This window comes from Mustela lutreola, chromosome 16 (genome assembly GCF_030435805.1).
Source record: "Mustela lutreola isolate mMusLut2 chromosome 16, mMusLut2.pri, whole genome shotgun sequence".
Classification (NCBI taxonomy): Eukaryota; Metazoa; Chordata; class Mammalia; order Carnivora; family Mustelidae; genus Mustela; species Mustela lutreola.
The window spans coordinates 34,981,670-35,005,794 of record NC_081305.1 but is presented as its reverse complement, the minus strand read 5'-3'; the positions used below and the strand labels follow the sequence as shown (position 1 = coordinate 35,005,794).

Genomic DNA, 24,125 nt, shown 5'->3' with positions numbered 1-24,125 from the left:
TTTCACACTAATTTTTAGGTTTTTCATGATATAAGAGATCTACCTCATTCCTTTAAACTGTTTCAAGGTATCATTGAATGGAAGTGTCACAATTTATTCATTCCCCTGCTGGGGGTATGTTTATTCCTTAATATTTTGAATTTTTGTGCATGGTGGAAGTGAACAGTAAAGAAAATCAGGGTTTAAGTTTTGGGGTATTTTTGTTCGTTTGTTTTGCAAGGGGCTATTGGTGATTTTGAAGGTGCTTAAACTGTGGAGTCATGTATAGTATATTCATATCTTTTAACTCTAAAAGTTAATATGTATACATGCTCAAGTTAGAGAAGTTTTCCACTTTGTCTAATTATGGAAGTCTGAAGAAGTGTTACTTAATCATTAATTCAGATGATGTGGTTGGGGCAGTAACAGGAGATAGGGTAGCTTGTGAGAAGAATATTGTAAAAGTGTTCATCACAAGTTTTCTGACACATGTTTTTGTTAGCTTTTGTTCTTTTTCCTTCCTTCCTACCAAATATTACTGCCATCTACCACTTACTAGGTGTGGCCCCTATTGTCTATCAGCTTCTAATGTAGTATAACACATTAATCGAAGAGTGAAAATAACATGTTTTGTGACAAGGAAAAGCTATAATTAAAGTATTTATAAAGTGTTATAAGAACGCAGAAGATGGCCAAATTAACTGTGGGAATTCAAGAAGGCCTCTCTCTGATCATGTGATTCATCAAGTTCAGTTCAATAAATATTTACTGAGAACCTCTTAGTACCAGCCTCAGGGATATAGAGTAAGAATGTGTTGGAATAAATTGCCTCTTCTATAGTAGTATATTTCTTGCTTTTATCAGTGAGGAGTAAAAGAGAATTTTAAGATGAAGAAATTATCTTCTGAATTTAAAGATGTAACTTAAATTTTAAAGTTGCTTGAAAATACATTGTATTGGGAAAAGTTTTTTACATAATAAAAAGCTTAGCAGAAAATTGAGGGATGACTCTGTATATAATCTAGGAGTTGTCAAAAACCCTTTTTATTTAATATTTAAGTTTTTATTTAAATTCTAGTTAGTTAACATACAGTATAATATTAATTTCAGGTGTACAATATAGTGATTCAACACTTCCGTGCAATACCTGGTGCTCATCACAAGAGCACTTCTTAATCTCCATTGTCTATTTCACCCATGCCCCACTCACCTCCCCTCTGGCAACCATCAGTTTGTTCTTTATAGTTAAGAGTCTAAGGGCGCCTGGTTGGCTTAGTGGGTTAACCCTCTACCTTCGGCTCAGGTCATGATCTCTGGTCCTTCCTGGGATCGAGCCCCACATCGGGCTCTCTGCTCAGTGGGGAGTCTTTTTTTTTTTTTTTAAGATTTTATTTATTTGTCAGAGAGAGAGAGAGGAGCGAGAGTGAGCACAAGCAGACAGAGTGGTAGGCAGAGGGAGGGAGAAGCAGGCTCCCGGCTGAGCAAGGAGCCCAATGCGGGACTCAATCCCAGGACGCTGGGATCATGACCTGAGCCGGAGGCAGCCGCTTAACCAGCTGAGCCACCCAGGCGTCCCTCAGTGGGGAGTCTTCTTTCTCCTCTCTCTCTACCTGCCTCTCTGCCTACTTGTGATCTTTCTTTCTCTGTCAAATAAATAGATGAAATATTAAAAAAAAAATAGAAGAGTCTGTTTTTTGGTTTGCTCCTCTCTCTTAATTTTTCCCCCTTTGCTCATTTTGTCAAAAACCTTTTAAAAAGAAAGGAAAACTAAAACTAAGTTTGGAAAGAGATATATTTGACTCTTGGAAGTTTTTATATTGTAGTGTTAGTATACTAATGAAAGCTCAGGGGAAAATATTTGAAATGAAATATTAAGCAGCAAACAAAATACACAAAGAGCTTTCAGAAATTGATGGCAAAAACACTAACAAAGCAATAGCAAATGGCATTAGGATGTAGGCAATTCGCAGAAGAGCAAATCCAAATGGCTAGTTTGCAAAGATTTTCAGGAGCTCATGAATTCTATGAGACATGATGAACAAAAGTAAGACACTATCAGATTTGAAAAACTTTTTTTTTTATTTTTCGAGAGAGAGCACAAGGAGAGTTGCAGAGGAAGAGGGAGAGAGAGAATCCCCAGCAGGCTCCATGCTCATTGCAGAGCCCAATGCAGGGCTCAATCTCATGACTCTGAGACTATGGCCTGAGCCAAAATCAAAAGTCCAACACTCAACCAGCTGAGGCACCCAGGTGCCCCTGGAAAAACTTCTATAAGAATGAAGCACTTATATCTAGTAGGAATAGGAATTGTTTTAGCCTTTAGAAAAAATGCAGTTTGCCATTATTTTTAAAATAGTACATTTATTCATGAATTTAATACTACTGGGAATTTAGATTAAAGGCAGGCAAACTTCTAAAAAGGGCCAGATGGTAAAAAATTTTAGGCTTTTGCAGACCATTTGGTTTTTGTAACAACTGCTCAAATCTACATGACATCACTGAATGCAGAGTTGGAAAGAGATATGTTGTAACATGCTGTTACATAGTATTTCCAACATACAGATCTATAGGTATAAATCAATTCAAGAGCCCATATAACAGTAAAATGTAGTAAAATTGGAAGTGATGAGTTTTGAGTATTTATTGCCTTTGTTTTTAATAATTATCATTGTAAGTTTTTGTAATTTTATTTTCATGTATTTGTTTTGTAACCAGCTCCCAAAATTCCTGAAAATTTAATACTTGACTCTCTCCAGCGAGTATTAGTTGGTTCTAGCAAACTACTGGTTGTATCTATGTATAAGGATATTTTGCAGGATTGTTTTTGATGGCAAAAATAGAAAACAAATATATACTCACTGAAAGAGGAATAATTGAATAAGCTGTACTGTATTAAAACCCTGGAATCAGTCAAAGAAAGAATCATTGCCTTTTTTGATTTCCATGTGTGATGTCAAATGAGAGGAGCAAGAGGCAAGGAAGGGTCTATTTCATGACTCCATTTTTATAAAACAAGCTTTGAAAGACTCTTCCCTCATTTATGCATATGTGTTTCGTTACATAGATAAGGAAAAAGTATGGTTACCTGGGAATGAGGACAGAAGAGGGCAAGAAGTGAGATAAAGGAAAAAAGAATGATAAAAACAGCCTATATGCTATGACTCCACATGTGGTAAATTTTATTCATGTTTACAAATATTGCTTAAAGAAATGCTTGAAAGGAATGCACCAAAATGTTAACGATGCCTATTTTAGGCTGGTGGAATGTTGTATTTTTTTAATCTGAAAAGAACTTATTTTAATTGAGGGAGAAGATCAGAATCCTATAGGCCTTTCTAAGGATTTAGGTTTATAATAAAATTTCCTATTTCGTAAAAGGGCATATTTGGATCTGTGTTCAATAAATGTACCCTGTTAGCTATATCCTTTCTTCCCCTAAACCTTTTCCTGTGTATCACTTCAAAAAAAAACCTTGGTATGTAGTATCTTGTTCCGTAAGACACGTGTATAAGCTTTGGAGCTATGATAATATGTCTGTAGGTTTGTATATATGTTTATGACTTCGTGTTCTCCTAGATTTCAGTTGTTATCTTCATATTTAGATGGTAGTTCATTATTTGCAATTGCTATTATTTTCAGAGATTGCAATGCAGGAGTTTCCTGTTCTCTTAGCCCCAGAGGGGGACTGAATTTTCCTATCCTTTTTCTTTTAAGAAACTCACTACTCTAATTTGTGTTACTCTTATTCAAAACCTTATCTTACGACTAACCTATGAATCCTGGTAGCCTTCTAGATGTGGAATTCAGAGTTTTTTGCATACACTGCATGTATTAACTGAATGAATAAATAATGGTATTTATCTTGGTCTATCACCATATGTGGAAAAATGATAAAGGTACTTAAGGGTTCATGAAAGCCTTGATTAATAACATTTTTGTGTAGACCCTATTAAAGGACTTTCAATCATATACTGAAAAATTGTATGCCCAAATAATAGACAGTTGATACTGTTTCGGTTTGCTGATCTGTTTTCCATCTTGACTTCCCTTTTGAGTCCTTATTTTTATTCTTTTAGTGGTTGCTATTTGAATTACGAGTGCTGTTTTATGATTGCTTAAGAGCCTCCCCATAACACTCAGAAAGCTTCTTGGTGTTTCATGGAGCCAAATTCGTAAAATTTGTACCTTTATTGTGTTCTTAGTATTGTTTTCGTCTCATGGAAATTTTTTTTAGGAAACTCCTTGTTTAATCTCCTAAATAATAAGCCTTTCCTCTTTCATGATAAAGCTAAATATTAATCTTCAAGAAACAACTTCTGCCTCTCCTTGTATTGTTCTTTGTCAGTGAATGTCTTTGGCAATAATGTGTTCTGAAATGAAGAGTAGATTGATTGTATTTTCCTAATACCAAGAAAACTGACAGGGAAAAATCAGAATGAACATGTTTAAATTCATTTTTACAAATTGGAAAAAGATAATTTTATTTTACTTTGTGATGTTTGAATATAGGCATAATTCAACTGGGATAAAACATAAAAGGAAAAATTCACATTTAGATACTTATATTTCATTTTGAACTCTAAACATTTATTAATGTTTTCTGTAATTTTGAATCTTTTTCATTGTCTTTGGGAATTCATGTTCTATTGATTGCTTTCTCCTCCACATTTTTATTTGTATTGAAGCTTTTCAGGTGTCTAATTTTTTTTAAGATTTTATTTATTTATTTGACAGAGATCACAAGTAGACAGAGAGGCAGGCAGAGAGAGAGAGGAAACAGGCTCCCTGCTGATCAGAGAGCCTGATGTGGGACTTGATCCCAGGACCCTGGGATTATGACCTGAGCGGAAGACAGAGGCTTTAATCTACTGAACCACACAGGTGCCCCTAGATGTCTAATTTTTGTTTAAAATGTTACCATTGATTACTTTTCCTTTGACTCAGATTTGTGGTACTTTTTGCCATAAATTATAAGGAACATCCTTGTTTAATTTTCAGTTACTTCAGAAACAATACAATGGTGATCACTAAAATACTAACATTTATCTAGGCAAGCTGTTCTTAATTCACCATGGGTTTGCTTTGAAGATGGAAGAAAGTATAAGAAAATATTGGTTCTTAGTGAGTTAGGTGATGTTACTTTTATACTTTTCTGCATGCTTTGAACATCTCTTTTAGCTCTTACTACAGAGGTATTTATTTTTCTGTAAAATCTGGTTTTCCTTTTGTTTATCATAGCTTTAATGAAACTCCATTGGTGATTTCATTGCGGAACATTAGATATCAGAATCATTTTAATCTTTTTTGGGAGTTGAGGGGCACCTTAGATGTAATAGCACTTTTAAAAATAAATATTTTTTACCCTAAAACCATGATACAATGACATTAAAACAGTATTTGAAAATAAATTCACCTACAATTATTATGGTAGATACAAAGTTGGATTTTAGTTTTTTATATTCTACTTCAATTTTTATCCATATGCACATATATTGTTTTACCTATATGTAATGAAATTATATGCAATTTCTGATGGTTTTTTTTCTTAGCAAAATATTAACATTTCTAATAAGTAAAAATAGAAATAACATGCATTCCCAGTCCTTCCACCCAGCAAAGGTGTCTCCTTTAATCTTTGTATATGTGTATTCACAATTTAAAACTTCTGATGATATATATCTGATTCTATTTTATTAATTATTGAATGAGCTTCACAGAGAGGTTGTAGACTCCCAGAGCTTAGCACCTACCTTGTAAGCAGTGGCCATATTCCTTTTTCCAATCTGCCAGGCTGCGCATATATTTATACCTACCCAGAGCTATTGAATGCAGGGAGGTAGAAGCCATGGCCAGATCCTTGCCTCTTGTGCAGGAGTTCCTGATGCTTTCCTGTCTAGGTTGATAGGCCTCCCCATTCTTCTCTGGGGGACCATTCTGGTTGATGTCATTATCTTTTTTAGACAATCTCTTCAAGTCATTTCATATTCCTGTTTTGTTGCATAAATCACCTCTCTTTCCACCAGAGGATAATGAGATTATTGCCTTAATATATAGATCTTTCCTTTCTTCCTTCATAGTGTTTATCTTCTCCCTAAACATAAAGGGATTCCAAATACCTAAGTTTTATACTAGCTTAGTGGGCATAGCACTTTTATGAACAGAAATGCTTTAATTTTTTTTTAGAAAAACATTCTTCATGCATGCCAACACAGTCCCCTTCTAACCCTAGGTAAATTTAAGAGGCACTCTTGTGCTATGTTGATAGGCCATATTATGTATATTACCTGAATCCAGTGGTGGATTAGTTGTGACCTTGAGATGTTTATAATTTCTGAGTGCTTTGAACAAGAATGAGAGACAGTACTTAGTCTGATGGCTGGAGGTTCAGGTGTCTTCCTTTCAGTCAGTAGTTGAGAATGCGCACTAGTCAAGTGAACAATTTTCTGTATCCATTTTGTGGCAAATTATCATAATTATTATGTATTCTGTAGCTTTTGAGCAGTATGCTCTGCTAATACGTTGGAGTAGTTTTCATGGCTGAGAAGTAGAAATGGTTTCTGCTTTAGTCCAGATAATAAGGCATGAGTTTTATCTACCTAGGAGAAAGTAGAGGCTTCAGAATTTCAGTATGAAAACTATCTGAATATTCATGGAGTGTATGACTTTAGAACATGTTAGCATTCTCTTTTTCCTTGAGGGTTTTGGGATATGATCATTTGACAGAAAGCTGCCTGATCATGAGCATAAAGAATAAGTTTTGGATTTCAGAGCATTCTAAGTAGATATTTCTCAACAGGAACTGAAATTATTGAACTCACGACTAGCACATAAGTATTACTGGTATTTGAATTGTTGGGATCAGTATATGTATATATATATATATATGTCAGTTAGATTAACTTCCAGGGGTGAGGGTGGGGTTTCCGTAACATTTAAAACTCTTCTATACTTGTTGCAAGGGCGATTTCTTCTCTCTTCTTCCCCTACCAAAAATTTGACCAGTAATACAATGTAGTAGTTCACATATAAAAATGAAAATTAGATTAAGTAGTGCTTTTTCATTTATTTAGAAGTTTTCTTTGTTTATCTCAGTGAAAATGATTGCATTTGTGGGTTTTCATTTTTCTTTTAGGCTCAGTTTATGAACCTCTTAAAAGCATTAATCTTCCGAGACCTGATAATGAGACTCTTTGGGATAAACTGGATCATTATTACAGAATTGGTAAGCAAAATTTGAGGAAAATGTGTCCTTAGGTAGTTAACATTAGTATTTACCCTGCCTTCTATTGCATATATTATATGCATGATGATATTCTTTCATTGGGATGTTGGGATAGTGTCATTGCTGAGGCAGCTATATATTCCAATTGCATATTGATACTGGGACTATGAAAGAATTCCAGCAAGTCATCTGTCCCTTGAATAATTTTTAAAACCATCACCAATGTCCTCTGTGTCCTTTTAGCCCTCCTAAACATTACCAGATTTGAGAACTAGAGGCTGCTTCTTGATTACTACTTTACATAATGATTTTGTAGAAGTGTTCCTTCCTCATTTACCTATACTTGGTTCCCAAGTAGTCCTAAGGCTTTTGTATCTATTTCTAATTCACTGAGAGACACAAGATAACCTCAGGTTAGTATTACTAAAAAAAAAAAAAAAAATGGTTCCCTATTTTATTTGTTATTGTTTTGCCAAAGGCAGCCTGGCAGATTCTGCTTTTGAATGTGAGTAATTGACTTGGAGATATGTATGCACGGGATTCCTCTTTGTTCATCAGACTCTAAGTTAGAAAAGCTTATTAATTTTTGCCAGTTTTCTTCTTGTGCTACTTGTATGGAAAATAATATTAAATTAAATTAATTTATTTCCCCTAAGATAAGGGTTTTTTGTTGTTTGTGTTTAGCTCACGTAAAACCTTAATTCATGTTATTTTGGTCACAATTTTGGAATGTATTCTTATGTGGCCCTTCTATTATCATTGTAGCCATGACTAGATAAAGAAATTTAAATACCTTTCTAAAGAAATGCCAGTTGTTTACTTCAGACTATAAGGACTAATTCTTTGCTCGGGGAAAAATGATAAATATACTGGTATTCTGAAAAAAAATGGTAATGATAACATCAGTTTTGTCTGAGAAAAAGAAAAAGAAATTCTTTAAGTCTTTGAAGGAGAAGAGTGCTTTAGGTCCTTAAAAAATTGCTCTAAAAAAAGGTGGCATATGCCAATCTAGATTAATTAAATGTATTTTATGGAAAAACAAATTTATAGTTAGGAAAAAATAACTTTTAGGAAATGTAGTTTTGGTGGGTGTATATTTATATTTCAAGGCTCTTTTATAAAAGGTAATAAAGCATTAATTTCAGTTTTTTAAGTAAAATGTTCTCCAAATATTTATTTACTTATTTTCATGTCATATAAGGATAAGATTTGATTTTGACATGTTACTGTATCTCCAGCCTGTATAATATAATATGTTATATTATATTATAAATATATACATATATATATAATATTAAAATAAAATGAATACATTCCTCTGAAGACAGGATACAAGTTAGTCATCAGTGGAAAATAAGATTTGGATTTAGCGATTAATGCCACTCTTTGTTGTACATTTGCTTTGTTTCCCTATTGAACTTGTTGTTGAAAATATCCTTCTTTTTTATTGGTCTTTTTTTCTTTTCTGTACCTGATGTTGCCTTACTACACTTATTGACATTAGGTAGGCTATGCTAAAAGATTTTTAATTGCTAATTAGCTGAGTTCTTTCCTCAAAAGTAGAAATACCCTTCCTTCAGGGTGGATTCCCACTTAAGTTGGAGTGATCTACATGAAGCAGTTTCTGCATGCTAAAAAATTGCATATTATAGGTAAATTCAGGAACAACAGAAATGTCAAAAGTAGAATGAGGAAACTAAAGATTAAGATCTTCAGCCCAAGGAAAATGGATGGCTGTACAATTCATTCTTTTTCTTGTGTTCCATTCCAGTCAAGTCAACATTGCTACTGTATCAAAGTCCAACCACAGGTCTCTTTCCCACTAAAACATGCGGTGATGATCAGAAGGCAAAAATCCATGACAGTCTGTATTGCGCTGCTGGGATCTGGGCTTTGGCTCTTGCATACAGGTAAGCTGGTGTGTGCGCTTCTAGTAACTTTAAGTCTGGATAATAGATTTTTGTTGGCCTAAGACAAATTGGGCAATTGTTGGGCTTTGCTGCTGATTTACTGTGTAATCTGTGAGTGCTCATATCTATCTAGGCCTCTAAATATTTAAGTTTTCTTAAGAGTTTATGCAAGACTAATTCTGACATTTTATGATTTTGTCACCAAAATTTTTTTCATCTCTAGATATTTAAGTCATCATTGTTTTTGGCAGAATGATCTCCCCATTCTCCTTGACTTGGTTGCTTTCAATCAGGGGGACATGATGGCTGATCGAATTTTGCAGATGATAAAACTAGGGCCCAGGTAGTTAACAGATTTATCCAAAGTTACACAACTAGTTAATGATAGAGCAGGGCTGAGGCCCATTGCACCCCACCCCAGTTTAGAATTTTATCCCCTACAATTTCACTGAGGTATAATTTGTTAAATAAGGCTATAAGTCAAATAATTATTTTATAAAGTAAAAAAAAAAAATCCCCGGGGCACCTGAGTGGCTCAGTGGATTAAGCCGCTGCCTTCGGCTCAGGTCATGATCTCAGTGTCCTGGGATTGAGCCCCGCATCTGGCTTTCTGCTCAGCAGGGAGCCTGCTTTCCTTCGTCTCTCTCTCTGCCTACTTGTGATCTCTCTCTCTGTGTCAAATAAATGAATAAAATCTTTTAAAAAAAAAATCCCTTCACAATATAAAATATATTCTTACTTTATTTTGTTATATATGGAAAACATCCAATGTGTGTCCTGATTCATAGTCTATAGTAATACATTTTAACTGTTATTAAGATTAGGTTTCTGAATATTAATTATCTGGAGGTGAGACATATGCATATACTTTTTAAATTATGTTTAGTTAGCCACCATATACTACATCATTAGTTTCTGATTTAGTGTTCAGTAGTATATTAGTTGCATACAGCACCCAGTGCTCATTACATCATGACCCCTCCTTAATTACCCATCCTCCCACCCTAGTCCCTTCCAAAACCCTCAGTTTATTTCCCAGAGTCCATAGTCTCTCATGGTTAGCCTCCCTCTCTGATTTCTCCCATTCAGTTTCCCCTTCTTTCTTTTATGGCCCTCTGTGCTATTCCTTATGTTCCACATATGAGTGAAATAATATAATTGTCTTTCTCTGATTGACTTATTTCACTTAGCATAATACCCTCTAGTCATTTCCATGTTGTTGCAAATGATACATATTCATCCTTTCTGATGGCTGAGTAATAGTCCATTGTATTATATGAACTGTATATTCTTTTTATTTTTTTAAGTTTTTTTATTTTTTAAAGATTTTGTTTATTTGACAGAGACACAGTGAGTGAAGGAACACAAGCTAGGGGAGTGGGAAAGAGAGAAGCAGGCCTTCCACTGCTCAGGGAGCCTGGTGCGGGGCTCAATCCCAGTATCCTGGGCCTGATGCTTAACAATTGAGCCACCCAGACTCCCTGAACCATATCTTCTTTATCCATTCATCTGTTGAAGAGCATGTCAGCTCCTTCCACAATTTGGCTACTGTGGACACTATGAACATTGGGGTGCATTTGCCCCTTATTTTCACAACATCTGTGGGGTAAATACCTAGTAGTGCAATTGCTAGGTCAGTGGGTAGCTCGTTTTTCCCTTTTTAAGGAACCTCCATACTGTTTTCCAAAGTGGTTTAACATCTTGCATTCCCACCAATAGTGTAAGAGGGTTCCCCTTTCTCCACATCCTTGCCAACATTTGTTGTTTCCTGCCTTGTTAATTTTTGCATTCTAACTATTGTATGGTGGTATCTCATTGTGGTTTTGATTTGGATTTCCTGATGTTGAAAATTTTTTCATGTGTCTGATAGCCATTGCTATTTCTTCTTTGGAGAAGTATTTGTTCATGTCTTCTGCCCATTTCTTGATGGGATTATTTGATAATTTTGGTGTTGAGTTTGAGAAATTCTTTTTTTTTTTTTTTTAAAGATTTATATATTTATTTATTTGACAGCAATAGAGATCACAAGTAGGCAGAAAGGCAGGCAGAGAGGCGGAAGCAGGCTCCCTGCCAAGCAGAGAGCCTGATGCAGGACTTAATTCCAGGACCCAGACATCATGATCTGAGCTAAAGGCAGAGTCTTAAACCACTGAACCACCCAGGCGCCCCGAGAAGTTCTTTATACATCTTGGATACCAGCCCGTTCTCTGTAATGTCATCTGCAAATATCTTCTCCCATTCCGTGGACTGCCTTAGTTTTGTTAATTGTTTCATGTACAGAAGCTTTTAATCTTGATGAAGTCCCAAAAGTTCATTATTACTTTTGTTGCCCTTGCCTTTGAAGATGTTCTTGAAAGAATTTCCTTGGCCATTGTCAAAGAGGTTACCACCTATGTTCTCTGGGATTTTGATGGATTCCTATCTCACACTGAGGTCTTTCATCCATTTTGAGTTTATCTCGTGGATCGTATATGAGAGTGGTCCAGTTTCATTCTTCTCTATGGAGCCCTCCAATTTTCTGAGCACCATTTATTGAAGAGACTGTCTTTTTCCATTGGATACTCTTTCCTGACCGTTAGTTAAGGGTCCATTTCTGAGCTCTCTAGTCCATTCCATTGATCTGTGTGTCTGTTTTTGTGCAGTCCCGTGCTGTCTTGATGAGCACAGCTTTGTAACATAGCTTAAAGTCAGGCACTGTGATGCCCTCAGCTTTGGCTTTCTTATTCGACATTTCCCTGGCACTTTGGGGTCTTTTCTGGCTCCATTCAAATTTTAGGATTGTTTTTTCCAGCTCTGTGAAAAATGTCAATGGTCTTTTGACAGGGATTCCATTGAAAGTGTAGATGGTTCTGGACAGCATAAACATTTCCACAATGTTTATTCTTCCAATCCATGAGCACGGAATGTTTTTCCATCTCTTTGTGTCTTCCTCAGTTTCTTTCGTAAGTGTTCAGTGGTTTCTAGAATGTAGATCTTTTAACTCTTTGGTTAGTTTTATTCTTAGGTATCTTGGTCTTTGGTGCAGTTGTAAGCCGAATTTATTCCTGGTCGCATTGTTAGTGTATAGGAAAGTGACAGATTTCTGTGCATTGATTTTGTATTCTGCTACGTTGTTGATTTGCTTTATGAGTTCTAGTGATTTGGAGGTGGAGTCTTTTGGGTTTTCCACATAAAGTATTATGTCATCTATGAAGAGTGAGAGTTTGACTTCCTTGCTAATTTGTATGCCTTTTATTTCTTTTTGTTATCTGATTGCTGAGGCTAGGACTTCTACTACTATGTTGAACAATAGTGGTGAGATTGGGTATCCCTGCCCTATTCCTGACATTAAGGGAAAAGCTCCCAGTTTTTCCCCAGTGAGAATGCTATTTGTTGTGTGCTTTTCATAGATGGCTTTTATGAGATTGAGGTATGTTCCCTCTAACCCTCCATTGTGAAGAGTTTTTAATCAAGAAAGGATGCTGTATTTTGTCAAATGCTTTTTCTACCTCAATTGAGAGGATCATATGGTCCTTGTTTCCTCTTTTGTTGATGTGATCTGCGATTGTTGAATCTCCCTTGCATGCCAGGAATAAATCCCACCCTGTGGTAGTGAATAATCCTTTTTTCTTTTCTTTTCTTTAAAGATTTTATTTATTTATTTGACAGAGAGATCACAAGTAGGCAGAGAGGCAGGCAGAAAGAGAGCTGAGCAGAGAGCCTGATGTGGGGCTCGATCCCAGGACCCTGAGATCATGACCTGAGCCGAGGGCAGAGGCTTGACCCACTGAGCCACCCAGGCACCCATGAATAATTTTTTTAATGTACTGTTGGATCCTTTTGACTAGGAACTTGGTGAGTATTTTGGCATCCATCCATGTTCATCGGGGATTTTGCTCTGCAATTCTCCTTTTCTTTGGGGGTCTTTGCCTGGTTTGGGGACCAGGGTAATGCTGGCTTCACAGAAACAGTTTGGACATTTTTCTTCCATTTCTATTTTTTGAAACACCTGCAGTAGAATAGGTATTATCTCTTTAAATGTTTGGTAGAATTCCCCAGGGAAGCCACCTGGCCCCGGACTCTTGTTTTTGGGGAGTCTTTTGATAACTGTTTCAATTTCCTTGCTGGTTATTGGTCTGTTCTGATTGTCTATTTTTTCCTGTTTCAGTCCTGATAGATTATAAGTTTCCAGGAATGCATCCATTTCTTCCAAATTACTTAGCTTGTTGGCATATAACTGCTAATAATAAGTGCTAATAACTGTCTCTGTTTTCTTGGTATTGGTCGTGATTTCTCCCCTTTTGTTCCTGATTTTATTGATTTGGGTCCTTTCCCTTTTGTTTTGGTTAAGTCTGGCCAGAGGTTTATGGACCTTATTAATTCTTTCAAAGAACTAGCTTCTAGTTTTGTTGATCTGTTCTACTGTTTTTCTGGTTTCTATTTCATTGATCTCTGCTCTAATCTTTATTATTTCTCTTCTCCTGCTTGCTTTAGGTTTTATTTGCTGCTCTTTGTACAGCTCCTTTAGGTCTAAGGTTAGCTGTGCATTTAGGACTTTTCTACTTTTTTGAGAGAGGCTTGGATGGCTATGTATTTCCCCTTTAGGACTGCCTTTGCAGTATTCCATCGGTTTTGGACCAATGTGTTTTCATTCTCATTAGTTTCCATGAATTGTTTAAGTTCTTTTTAAACTTCCTGCTTGACTTGTTCATTCTATAGCGGGATGCTCTTTAACTTCCAAGTGTTTGAATTCCTTCCAAATTATTTCTCGTGATTGAGTTCCAGTTTCAAAACATTTTGGTCTGAAAATATGTAGGGAATAACCTCAGTCTTGAGAAAAATGAGTATTCTGTTGTTTCAGGGGGAAATGTTCTGTATATATCTACAAAGTCCACCTAGTCCAATGTGTCATTTAGAGCTCTTGTTTCTTTGTTGATCTTTGGTTTAGACTATCTGGCCATTGCTGAGAGTGGAGTGTTGAGATCTCCTATTAGTATAGTATTATCAATATGACTATTTGGGTGAAGAGTTGGTTTATGTAGTTGGTTGCTTCCATGTTGGGGGCATAGGTATTTACAACTGTTGGATTTTCTTGTTGGATAGGCCCTTTAAGTATGATATAGTGTCCCTCGACATCTCTTACAACAGTCTTTGGTTTAAAATCCAATTTGTCTGATACAAGAATTGCACCCCAGCTTCCTTTTGATGTCCGTTGGCATGATAAATCGTTCTCCATCCCCTCACTTTCAATCTGGAGGTGTCTTTAGTTTCAAAATGAGTCTCTTGTAGACAGCATGTGAGTGGGTTCTGTCTTTGTACCAGTGTGCAACCCTGTGCTGTTTCATGGAAGCATTGAGGCCCTTCACGTTGAGAATAACTATTGAAGGGCATGAATTTAGTGCCATTGTATTGCCTGTAAAGTCCCTATTTCTATAGATCATCTCTGTAGATTTCTGGTCTAAAATACTCTTGGGGTCTTTCTTCTTTTATCGAATCCCCCTTAATATTTCTTTCATGGCTGGCTTGGTGGTCACATATTCTTTCAGTTTCTGCCAGTCCTGGAAGCTCTTTGTCTTGCCATCTGTTCTGTGTGACAGCCTTGCTGGATAAAGTATTCTTGCCTGCATTTTCTTCTCATTTAGTACTCTTAATATACCTTGTCAGACCTTTCTGGCTTACCAGGTCTCTGGACAGGTCTGACATTATTCTGATGTTCTTCCCTTTGTATTTAAGAATTCTCTTCCCCCTTGCTACTCTCAGGATAGCTTCCTTGGCTCTAAGATTTGCAAGCTTCATTATTATATGCCGGGATGTTGGTCTGTTTTTATTTATATTGGGAGGTGTCCTCTCTGCCTCTCTGTCAGGAATACTTGTTTCCTTCCTTAGATTAGGATGTTCTAAGCTATGATTTCCTCAAATATACCTCTTAGTCCTCCCTCTCTCTCCTACCCCTCCAAGATCCCAATAATTCTGACATTGGAACCTTGCATTGTGTCGCTGATCTCTCTAAGTCTGTTCTCATGGGTTTCTATCTTCCCTTCTTTCAGCTTATCTTGTAGATCAGTAATACATTCTTTTGTTTCATTTACCCTGGCTGTTAGAGCATCCAATTTTGACTGTATCTCATTTATAGCATTTTTAAGTTCAGCCTGATTAGATCTCATTTCTGCCCTTAGAGATTCTGTATTGTCACTAATGCTTTTCTAAAGCCTAGCTATTGACTTTATAATTGCTATCCTGAATTCTACCTCTTATATCCATGTCCATTAGAACTGTGGCAGAGGACATCGTCTCTGGTTCTTATTTTTGTTGGGATTCCATTCCTGTTGAGGGATGGTTGAGGGAATGTCAGAGTCCAAAATATCAAATGTGAACCAAGCAAGATGCACCCTCGGAAAATCTAGAATGGTTGGAAGCCACCACCGAAAGAAGCAAAGCCAAGGTGAAACACAAGAGTAAAAATTTTAAAATAAAAAATTTAAAACAAAAAATTTTTAAAAGGCAGGGGTGGGAAAAAAAAAAAAGGCAGGGGTGAGATAAAGTAAAGGGGGCTGTAATCTCTCAGTGTGGATAGTGTAGGTTGTTCCAGTGTTCCTGGGTGTATTTTGGTCTGTTTGTTAGAGGACACTGCTTACCAAAATTACTGGGAAAGTAAAACTTGTATATATATAAAGGTAATACTGATTAGGGAAAAAGGACTGCAATGAAGCATATAGTGATAAAAAAAATACATAGGTGTGAAAAAGTACAAGTTAAAAAGCTATTATGAAATATAAGTTGATATATTAAACATCTAGTTATAATGAGAATAAGGTCAAAAAAATTAAGAAGAAGCATAAAAGAAGGAATAAAAAGAAAAAGAGATTTGGTTCTGAAAAATAACAAGCTGTGAGACAACGCTTGGAGCTCTATATAGTAGTTTCTCCTGGTGTAGGGATTTTACATTTTTATTGGGATTCTAGGGCTGTCGTCCTCTTACTCTTCCAGACTTTCTTCTTGGGGAGAAGCCTGCCACACTGTTTCTCACACAACCCTGCTTGGGCAGAGGTACCCTGCTCCCTGTCAGAGGGATGGGCTCAGTGGAAACGGGTCTTTGTGCTTTCGTTCTCTGACTGACAGAAGAGTTTACACAGATAATTGTAGAGAGGAGGCCACATCAAAAAGAGTGGGAAGGGCAGTGACATGGGTGGGAGTCAAACCCCCTTTGAGACTAACCACAAAGGAGAGGGATACCATAACCATAGAGAAGTGAGAGGATCAGACTCCATACCAGGTACTCCAGGCACAGGGGACCCTCACTGGCAAGATGAGTCCCTATAACACTGGGCTTAGATAAATGTATGGGGCTTAACTTCAGGAGTTTTTACAATTAGCAGGGTTCCGTTCTTACATTAAAAAATAGTACATTTTGCTGTAGGATAACTGGTATGTGATAGGAAACTGAGCTCCTGCCTTTAAAGAGTCAACATAAGGGGCGCCTGGGTGGCTCAGTGGGTTAAAGCCTCTGCCTTCGGCTCAGGTCATGATCCCAGGGTCCTGGGACTGAGCTCCTCATTGAGCTCTCTGCTCAGCAGCGAGCCTGCTTCCTCCTCTCTCTCTGCCTGCCTCTCTGCCTACTTGTGATCTCTGTCTGTCAAATAAATAAACAAAATCTTAAAAAAAAAAAAAAAAAGAAAAGAAAGAGCCAGCAAAAGTAACATGGTTGAGATACAGCAAAGAAGGAACAGTTGTAAAAAGTTTTGGCATGTCCATAAAGGAGATTTATTTATTAATATCAGAATAAGTGCTAGAGGTGCAGGATCTTTAGGAGACTTCTCCAAGATCAAAAGAGGTGGCAAGTGCCATTTCTTCCCCCCTACACAGCTTAGAACGTGGGACACTTGTAGAACCAGCAAAAATACTCTCCACTTATCTTGCTAGCTCCAAGTGCCCTGACCTTGTGTTCTCCTGGACATCTGTTCCATCCAACCAGGTCCATTTGTCAGGAATATCTCCAGAGTACCTCCTGCCACAAAATACTCTACAAGTACTTCTGGGAGAGACTCCTACCATTTTACAGTGACTCCTGCCCTGGGGAGTGGGAAAAGATAATCACATACCCTAGTAAGTCCATAGTTCCAGCAGCTGAACTTTATAGCTAGCAGCTCAGAGATAGTGCCTTGCCAATCAGTGTTACTGCAGTCTTGGCAAACAGATTGGGGCCAGGTATTCTGGTTTTACAGTCAGCACTAACTACTAACAAAAACCTGTCGGGACAAGAAAAGTAGGTCAGTGTGACCTCACACAGGTCAGTGTGACCAGCCCCAGCAGGTTGGCTGAGGGCAACCATCTGGTTTGATAGATGACACTATTGCAATACAACCCCAAATGCAACTGCAAACTGGCCCCTTAACAATACGGAGGCAAAACCCTACTTGGTGTATTAACAACAGGCAAAATAGGCCATTGCAACTCATAGGACTGAAGGCAAATACAGCTCAGCCATAATAGTAGGTTGCATACAACTCACATGGGAGACACCACTAAATGATGTGTCTGGTTTTGGTGAATAGAGAGCATTGTGTTATAGGGCACTACAGGACCTTGTCTTCATAAGGCCACTACTTTCAAGAGCAGGTGATGTAGCTGGCTTTTCTAATACAATGAAATTAACCTAAGGAGGTCCATACCAAGCCACATAATAAAAATGGTAAAAAGTAATGACCAAGAATTTGGTCAGTAGAGAAAAGGCAGTAAGAGAAAATAAAACAGTTATAAATAAGGAAACCTCATAAGGCTATCAGCTGATTTTTTCAACAGAAATTTTGTAGGCCAGAGGAGAGTGGCATGGAAGGAAAAACCTGCAAGCAAGAATATGCTCCCTAATAAAGTTATAATTCAGTATTGGAGGAGAGTGAGTTTTCTAGAAAAAAAGTTAAAGGAGTTTATCCCCACTAAACCAGCCTTCTAGAAGTCATTAAAAGGAATTCTTTGAGTCGAAAGAAAAGGCCATACTCAAAGGTAAGAAAATTATGAAAGGAAAAAAATTCACAGGCAAATGCAAACATGAGGAAACTAGATTAATCACTTATTAAACCAGTACAGAGGCTAAAGTTAGAGAGCAATAAAGTCAATTGTATCTATAAAAATCAGTCAAGAGATTCACAAAATAAAAGGATGTTATGTATGACATCATATACATGAAACATGGGGAGGAGGGAGTTAAAAGTCAGTGCTTTTCGAATGGATTTAAAAGTAAGTGACCATCAACTTAATATAGACTGTTGTATGCATTAGATGTTATATGTGAACCTAATGGTAACCACAAATCAAAAACTTATAATAGATACACAGAAAATAAAGAGGAAGAAATCCAAGCATAAAACTCAAGAGGAAGAGAAGAAGAAAGGAAAAGAGAAGAGCTACAAAAACAAGCATAATATAAGTAACAAAATGGCAATAAATATATACCTGTCCATAAAGTACTTTAAATGTAAATGGACTAAATGCTTCCATCAAAATACATAGTGCAACTGAATGGATAAAAAAAGCAGGACCATTATCTGTATGCTACCTCTAAGAGACCCACATCAGACCTAAAGACACATGTAAATTGATTTTGTAGATAGAGAAAAACATTTATCATGCAAATGCAAGCAAAAAGAAAGCTAGTTTAGCAATACTTGTATCAGACAAAATAGACTTTAAAACAAAGACTATAATAAGAGACAAAGAGATCATAATGATGAAGCGAACAATCCAACAAGAGGGTATAACAATTGTAACTATTTATATACCCAACATGGGAGCACCTAAATACATAAACTATAATATAGACAAATGGATAAACTGATGGGAATACAATAATAGTGGGTGACATTAATACACTAGCTACATCAATGTAGATCATTTGGACAGAAAATCAGCAAGGAAAGAGTGTCCTCGGATTACACATTGGATCAGATGGGCTTAACATATTCAGAACATTCCATCCAAATTAAGTGGGATACACATTCTTTTCCAATGCGCCTGGCATAGTCTCCAGGTGATATCAGATGTTAGATCACCAAAGAAATCTCAATAAATTCAAAAAGACTAAAATAATGTTATGCATCTTTTATGACCAAAACAGTATGAAACCAGGAAGTAATAACAAAAACAAAATCTGTAAGGGACACAAATACATGAAGATAAACTAACAGTCTACTAAACAATGAATGGGTCATCTGACAAAATCAAAAACTACATGCAACAAATGAAAATGAAAACATGAGGTGACACAAATACATGAAGACAAAATAACATTGTACTAAACAATGAATGGCTCATCCATCAAATGAAATAAAAAACTACATGTAAGCAAATGAAAATGAAAACACAGGTTGTCTGGGTGGGTCAGTCAGTTAAGCATCTGACTCTTGGTTTTGACTTAGGTCGTGATCTCAGGGTTGTGAGGTCAAGTCCTCTGTACTCTGTGTGGAATTTGATTCTCTCTCCTTCCTCTGCCCTCCTGTTCATGATGTCTCTCTCTCAAATAAATAAATCTTTAAAAAAAAAAAATGAAAACACAATAGTCCAAAATTCGGGGGATACAGCAAAATCTGTTCTAACAGGGGCAAAACCTCAAGAAAAATTTCCAATAAACAACCTAATCTTAACAGCTAAAGGAGCTAGAAAATGAAGAACAAAGTTAGTAAAGATTAGAGTAGAAATAAATGAAATAGAGACTAAAAAACAGTATATTAATGAAACCAAAAGGTGGTTCTTTATAAATCTCAATGAAGTAGGTAAGCCTTTAGCCAGACTTCAATAAATAAATAAATAAATAAATAAGGAGAGGACTCAAAATAAAAAATGAAGTAGAAGTAATAATAATACAGAAATACAGTGGATTATAAAAGAATATTATGAAAAACCATATGCCAACAAATTGAACAACCTGGAAGAAGTGGAAAATTCTTAAAAACATAAAACCTAACAAAACTGAAGCAGGAAGAATTAGAAAATTTGAACAGACCAATTACTAGCAATGAAATGGACTCAGTAATAATAAAAAAAAAAAACTCCCAACAGTAAAAGTCCAGGACCAGAGCACTTCCAAGGATGAATTCTACCAGATATTTAAAGAAGAGTTAATACTTATTCTTCTCAACTATTCAAAAAAGTAGAAAATGAAGGAAAGCTTCCAAATTCATTCTATGAGGTCAGCAGTACCCTAATATCAAGCCATATAAGACACTGGAATAAAATTACAGGTCACTATCTCTAATGAGCACAGATGCAGGGATTCTTAAGAAAATACTAGTAAACTGAATCCAACTATATATTAAAATAAATTAACGATCAAGTGGGATTTTTTTCAGGGATACAAGGGTGGTTCAATATTTGCAAATCAATGAATGTGATATAATCAACAAGAGAATGGATAAAAACATGATCATCTCAATAGATGTGGAAAAAGCATTTGATGAAGTACATTATCTATTCATGATAAAAGCTCTCAACAAAGTAGTTTTAGAGGGAACATACTTCAGTATAATAAAGGCCATATATGAAAAATCTGCAGTTAATATTATACTCAGTGGTGAAAAACAGAGCTTTTTCTCTCAGATCATGAACAAGACATGTATGTCCACTCTCACTACTTTAATCAATATAGTACTGGAAGTCCTAGCCACAGCAATTAGTCAAGAAAAAGAATGATGGGCGCCTGAGTGGCTCAGTGGGTTAAGCCACTGCCTTCGGCTCAGGTCATGATCCCAGGGTCCTGGGATCGAGTCCCGCATCGGGCTCTCTGCTCAGCAGGGAGCCTGCTTCCTCCTCTCTCTCTGCCTGCCTCTCTGCCTACTTGTGATCTCTCTCTGTCAAATAAATAAATTAATTAAAAAAAAAAAAAGAAAGAAAAAGAATGAAAGGTATCCAATTGGAAAAAAAAGAAGTAATACTTTAACTATTTGTAGATGAGAGGCTATATATAGGAAACAGAAACTATTAAAGCTTTACCAAGTAACCCCTAGAACTGATAAATGAATTCAGTAAAGTCTGAGAATACACAATTAATATACAAAAACCTTTTGGCTGCTATACTCTAATAATGAAGTACCACATGAGAAATTAAGGACCTGTCCCAATTACATTTGCACAGGGAAGAATAAAATTACTAGTAGTAAACATAACCAAGGAGATGAATGACCTATACTCCAAACACTATAACTTCTGAACATAAGTGAAGATGATACGAATAAAAAAATATTCCATGCTCATGGATTAGGCGAACTGATATTGTTAAAATGTTCATACTACCCAGAGCATCTACAGATTTGATGCAATTACTATTAGAGTACCAACCACATTTATCACAGAACTAGAACAAATAATCCTGAAATTTGTATGGAGTCACAAAAGACCCCAAATAGTCAAGCGATCTTGGGAAGGAAGAACAAGTTGAGAGTATCACTATAGCAGAGTTCCAGATAGAGAACAAAGCAGAATAATCAAAACAGTATGGTACTATCACAACAGTAGTCACATAGATCAGTGGAACAGAATTGAAAGACCAGAAATAAACCCACATTTGTATGGTCAATTAATTCTGCAACAAAGGAGATAATAGTGTACAGTCGGGAAAAGACAGTCTTTTCAGTAAATGGTGCTGGGAAAACTGGACAGCTACATGCAAAAGAATGAAAACTGTACCAGTTTCTTACACCATACACACACACACACACACACAAGAAATGGATTAAAGACCTAAGTGTGAGACCTGAAACCATAAAATTTCTAGAAGAAAACGTAGGCAACAAGTTTTTTAAAAATGACCATAGCAACATTTTTCTAGTTATATCTCCTCAGGAGAACCAAAACGAAATTAAACTATTGGGACTATACCAAAATAAAAAGAATGTGCACAGCAAAGGAAACCAGCAGCAATGCAAAAAGGCAACCTAGTGATTGGGACAACATCTTTGCAAGTGATATATTTGAGAAGGAGTTAATATCCAAAATATATAAAGAACTTAAAACACTCAACACAAAAAACCCCAAATAGTTCAATTAAAAAGTGGGCAGAGGATCAGTATGTCCAGTGACATACTGGCTAACAGGTATATGAAAAGAAGGGCGTCATCACTAATCATTAGGGCAATGCAAATTAAAACCACAATGAGATATTACTTTACACCTCTCAAAATCTAATATAAAAAACAAGAAATTATAAGCATTGGAGGATGTGCATAAAAAAAAAATCCCTTGTGTGCTGTTGGTATGAATGCAAATTGGTTTAACCTCTGTGGAAAACATGGAAGTTCCTCAAAAATGTTAACTAGAATTACCATATCATTCAGCAGTTCCTCTACTTGGTATTTATCCAAAGAAATTGACAACACTGGTTCAACAAGATATGTACCCCAATGTTTATTGTAACATTTGCAATGTCGTAGATACAAACAATATCATTGTTTCCATGCCTAGAAACATCCCAAGTGTCCATTCATTGATGAATGGATAAAGAAGATATATTATGTGTGTGACACACACACACACACACATACACACACACAGAAACTCACACTGGAATATTACCCAGTCCCAAAAAAGAATGAAATTTTGCTATTTACAACAACATGGAGGGATATAAAGGGTATAATGCAAAGTAAAATAAATTGGAGGAAGATAAGTTCCATATGATTTACTTATGTGGAATTAAGAAACAAAACAAATGGACAAAGAAGAAAAGAGGCAAGCCAAAAAAGACCCACAACAAAACAAAACAAAAACCACACTTTAAAATGCAGATAGCGAATTGGTGGTTGCCAGATGGGTAGAATAGATAAAGGAGATCAAGAGTACACTTATCTTGATGAGCACTGGGTAACATTTGTTGTTAAATCATTATATTGTATTCCTGAAACTAATGTAACACTATATGTTAATTATACTTCATTTAAAAAATGAAAAAAAAGGAAAAAAATGTTATATTAGTCAACAAAAAATAAACATGAAATTCAAATCCAATCCTTGATTGGATCATGCATTAGAAATAAATCCTAGGGGAGCCTGGGTGGCTCAGTGGGTTAAAGCCTCTGCCTTCGGCTCAGGTCATGATCCCAGGGTCCTGGGATCGAGCCCTGCATCAGGCTTTCTGCTCAGTGGAGAGACTGCTTCCTGCCCCTCTCTGCCTACCTCTCTGCCTATTTGTGATCTCTGTCTGTCAAATAAATAAATAAAATCTTAAAAAACAAAACAACCAAAAGTATAAATCCTAGAAGGTATATTTTGAGTATAATTGGATAGATTTGTTATAGTATATATATTAGATAATTTACTAGCAATATTTAATTCCTTGGATATAATGATAATATTGTTCTAAAGGTGAATGTCTTTGAAGACAAATTTTTGAAGTGTCTGAGGGTGGTGATTTTTGTAGTTTCAAAAAGTAGAAAAACTATAGAGAATGCAAGCTAATTTTAGTAATTGGGGAATCCAGGTGAAGATTAAAATGTTTATTCATTATAACATTCTTTTCATTTTTCTATGGACCTGAAATATTTCTGAATAAAATTTTTGGGGAATTTTGCTTGAAAAAATATAATATATAGGCCTTTTCCCAGAAATCTTCAAATATTTGATAGAGAATTTCAAGTCCTTTCTTTGTGGGCATACTCTATGTACTAACTCCCTGGATAATTATCTTCTTATATATGTAAAGCATTACATTTTTTTTTTTTTTTAATTACTAGCAAGGGAATTGTTTCCCTTTTGGAGAAATGCAAGAGTACTTATCACAGAATTATTTAAGTCCTTTTTACTTTTGCAACATTAAATCATGAAAGGATTTGTTTAGAGAATTTCCATGTTAAATTAATAGACTTTTTTTTTTAATTATTAGATGTTTCTAATTCTCCTTGTTAATGGTAGTGAAGTCATACAGATTACATTAGGGAGAATTCTTAAAAAATTAAGCTGTCAATATTTTTTTTCAGAAACTTTTATTTACCTTTTTTTATTAATGAATGCATAATATAAAATTATTAATTTTTTAAAATTGTGAGTAATTT

General features: G+C 35.9%; 1 protein-coding gene across 1 annotated transcript in view; it reads left to right on the top strand.

Annotated features, from left to right (window-relative positions):
- Window positions 1–24,125, top strand: part of PHKB (phosphorylase kinase regulatory subunit beta) — a 238,868-nt gene that overhangs the window by 27,724 nt on the left and 187,019 nt on the right. Inside the window, exons 3-4 of the mRNA XM_059152026.1 lie at window positions 7,112–7,201; window positions 8,973–9,111. Of these exons, the coding sequence (XP_059008009.1) occupies window positions 7,112–7,201; window positions 8,973–9,111 (229 nt within the window). The remainder of the gene's footprint in view (window positions 1–7,111; window positions 7,202–8,972; window positions 9,112–24,125) is intronic.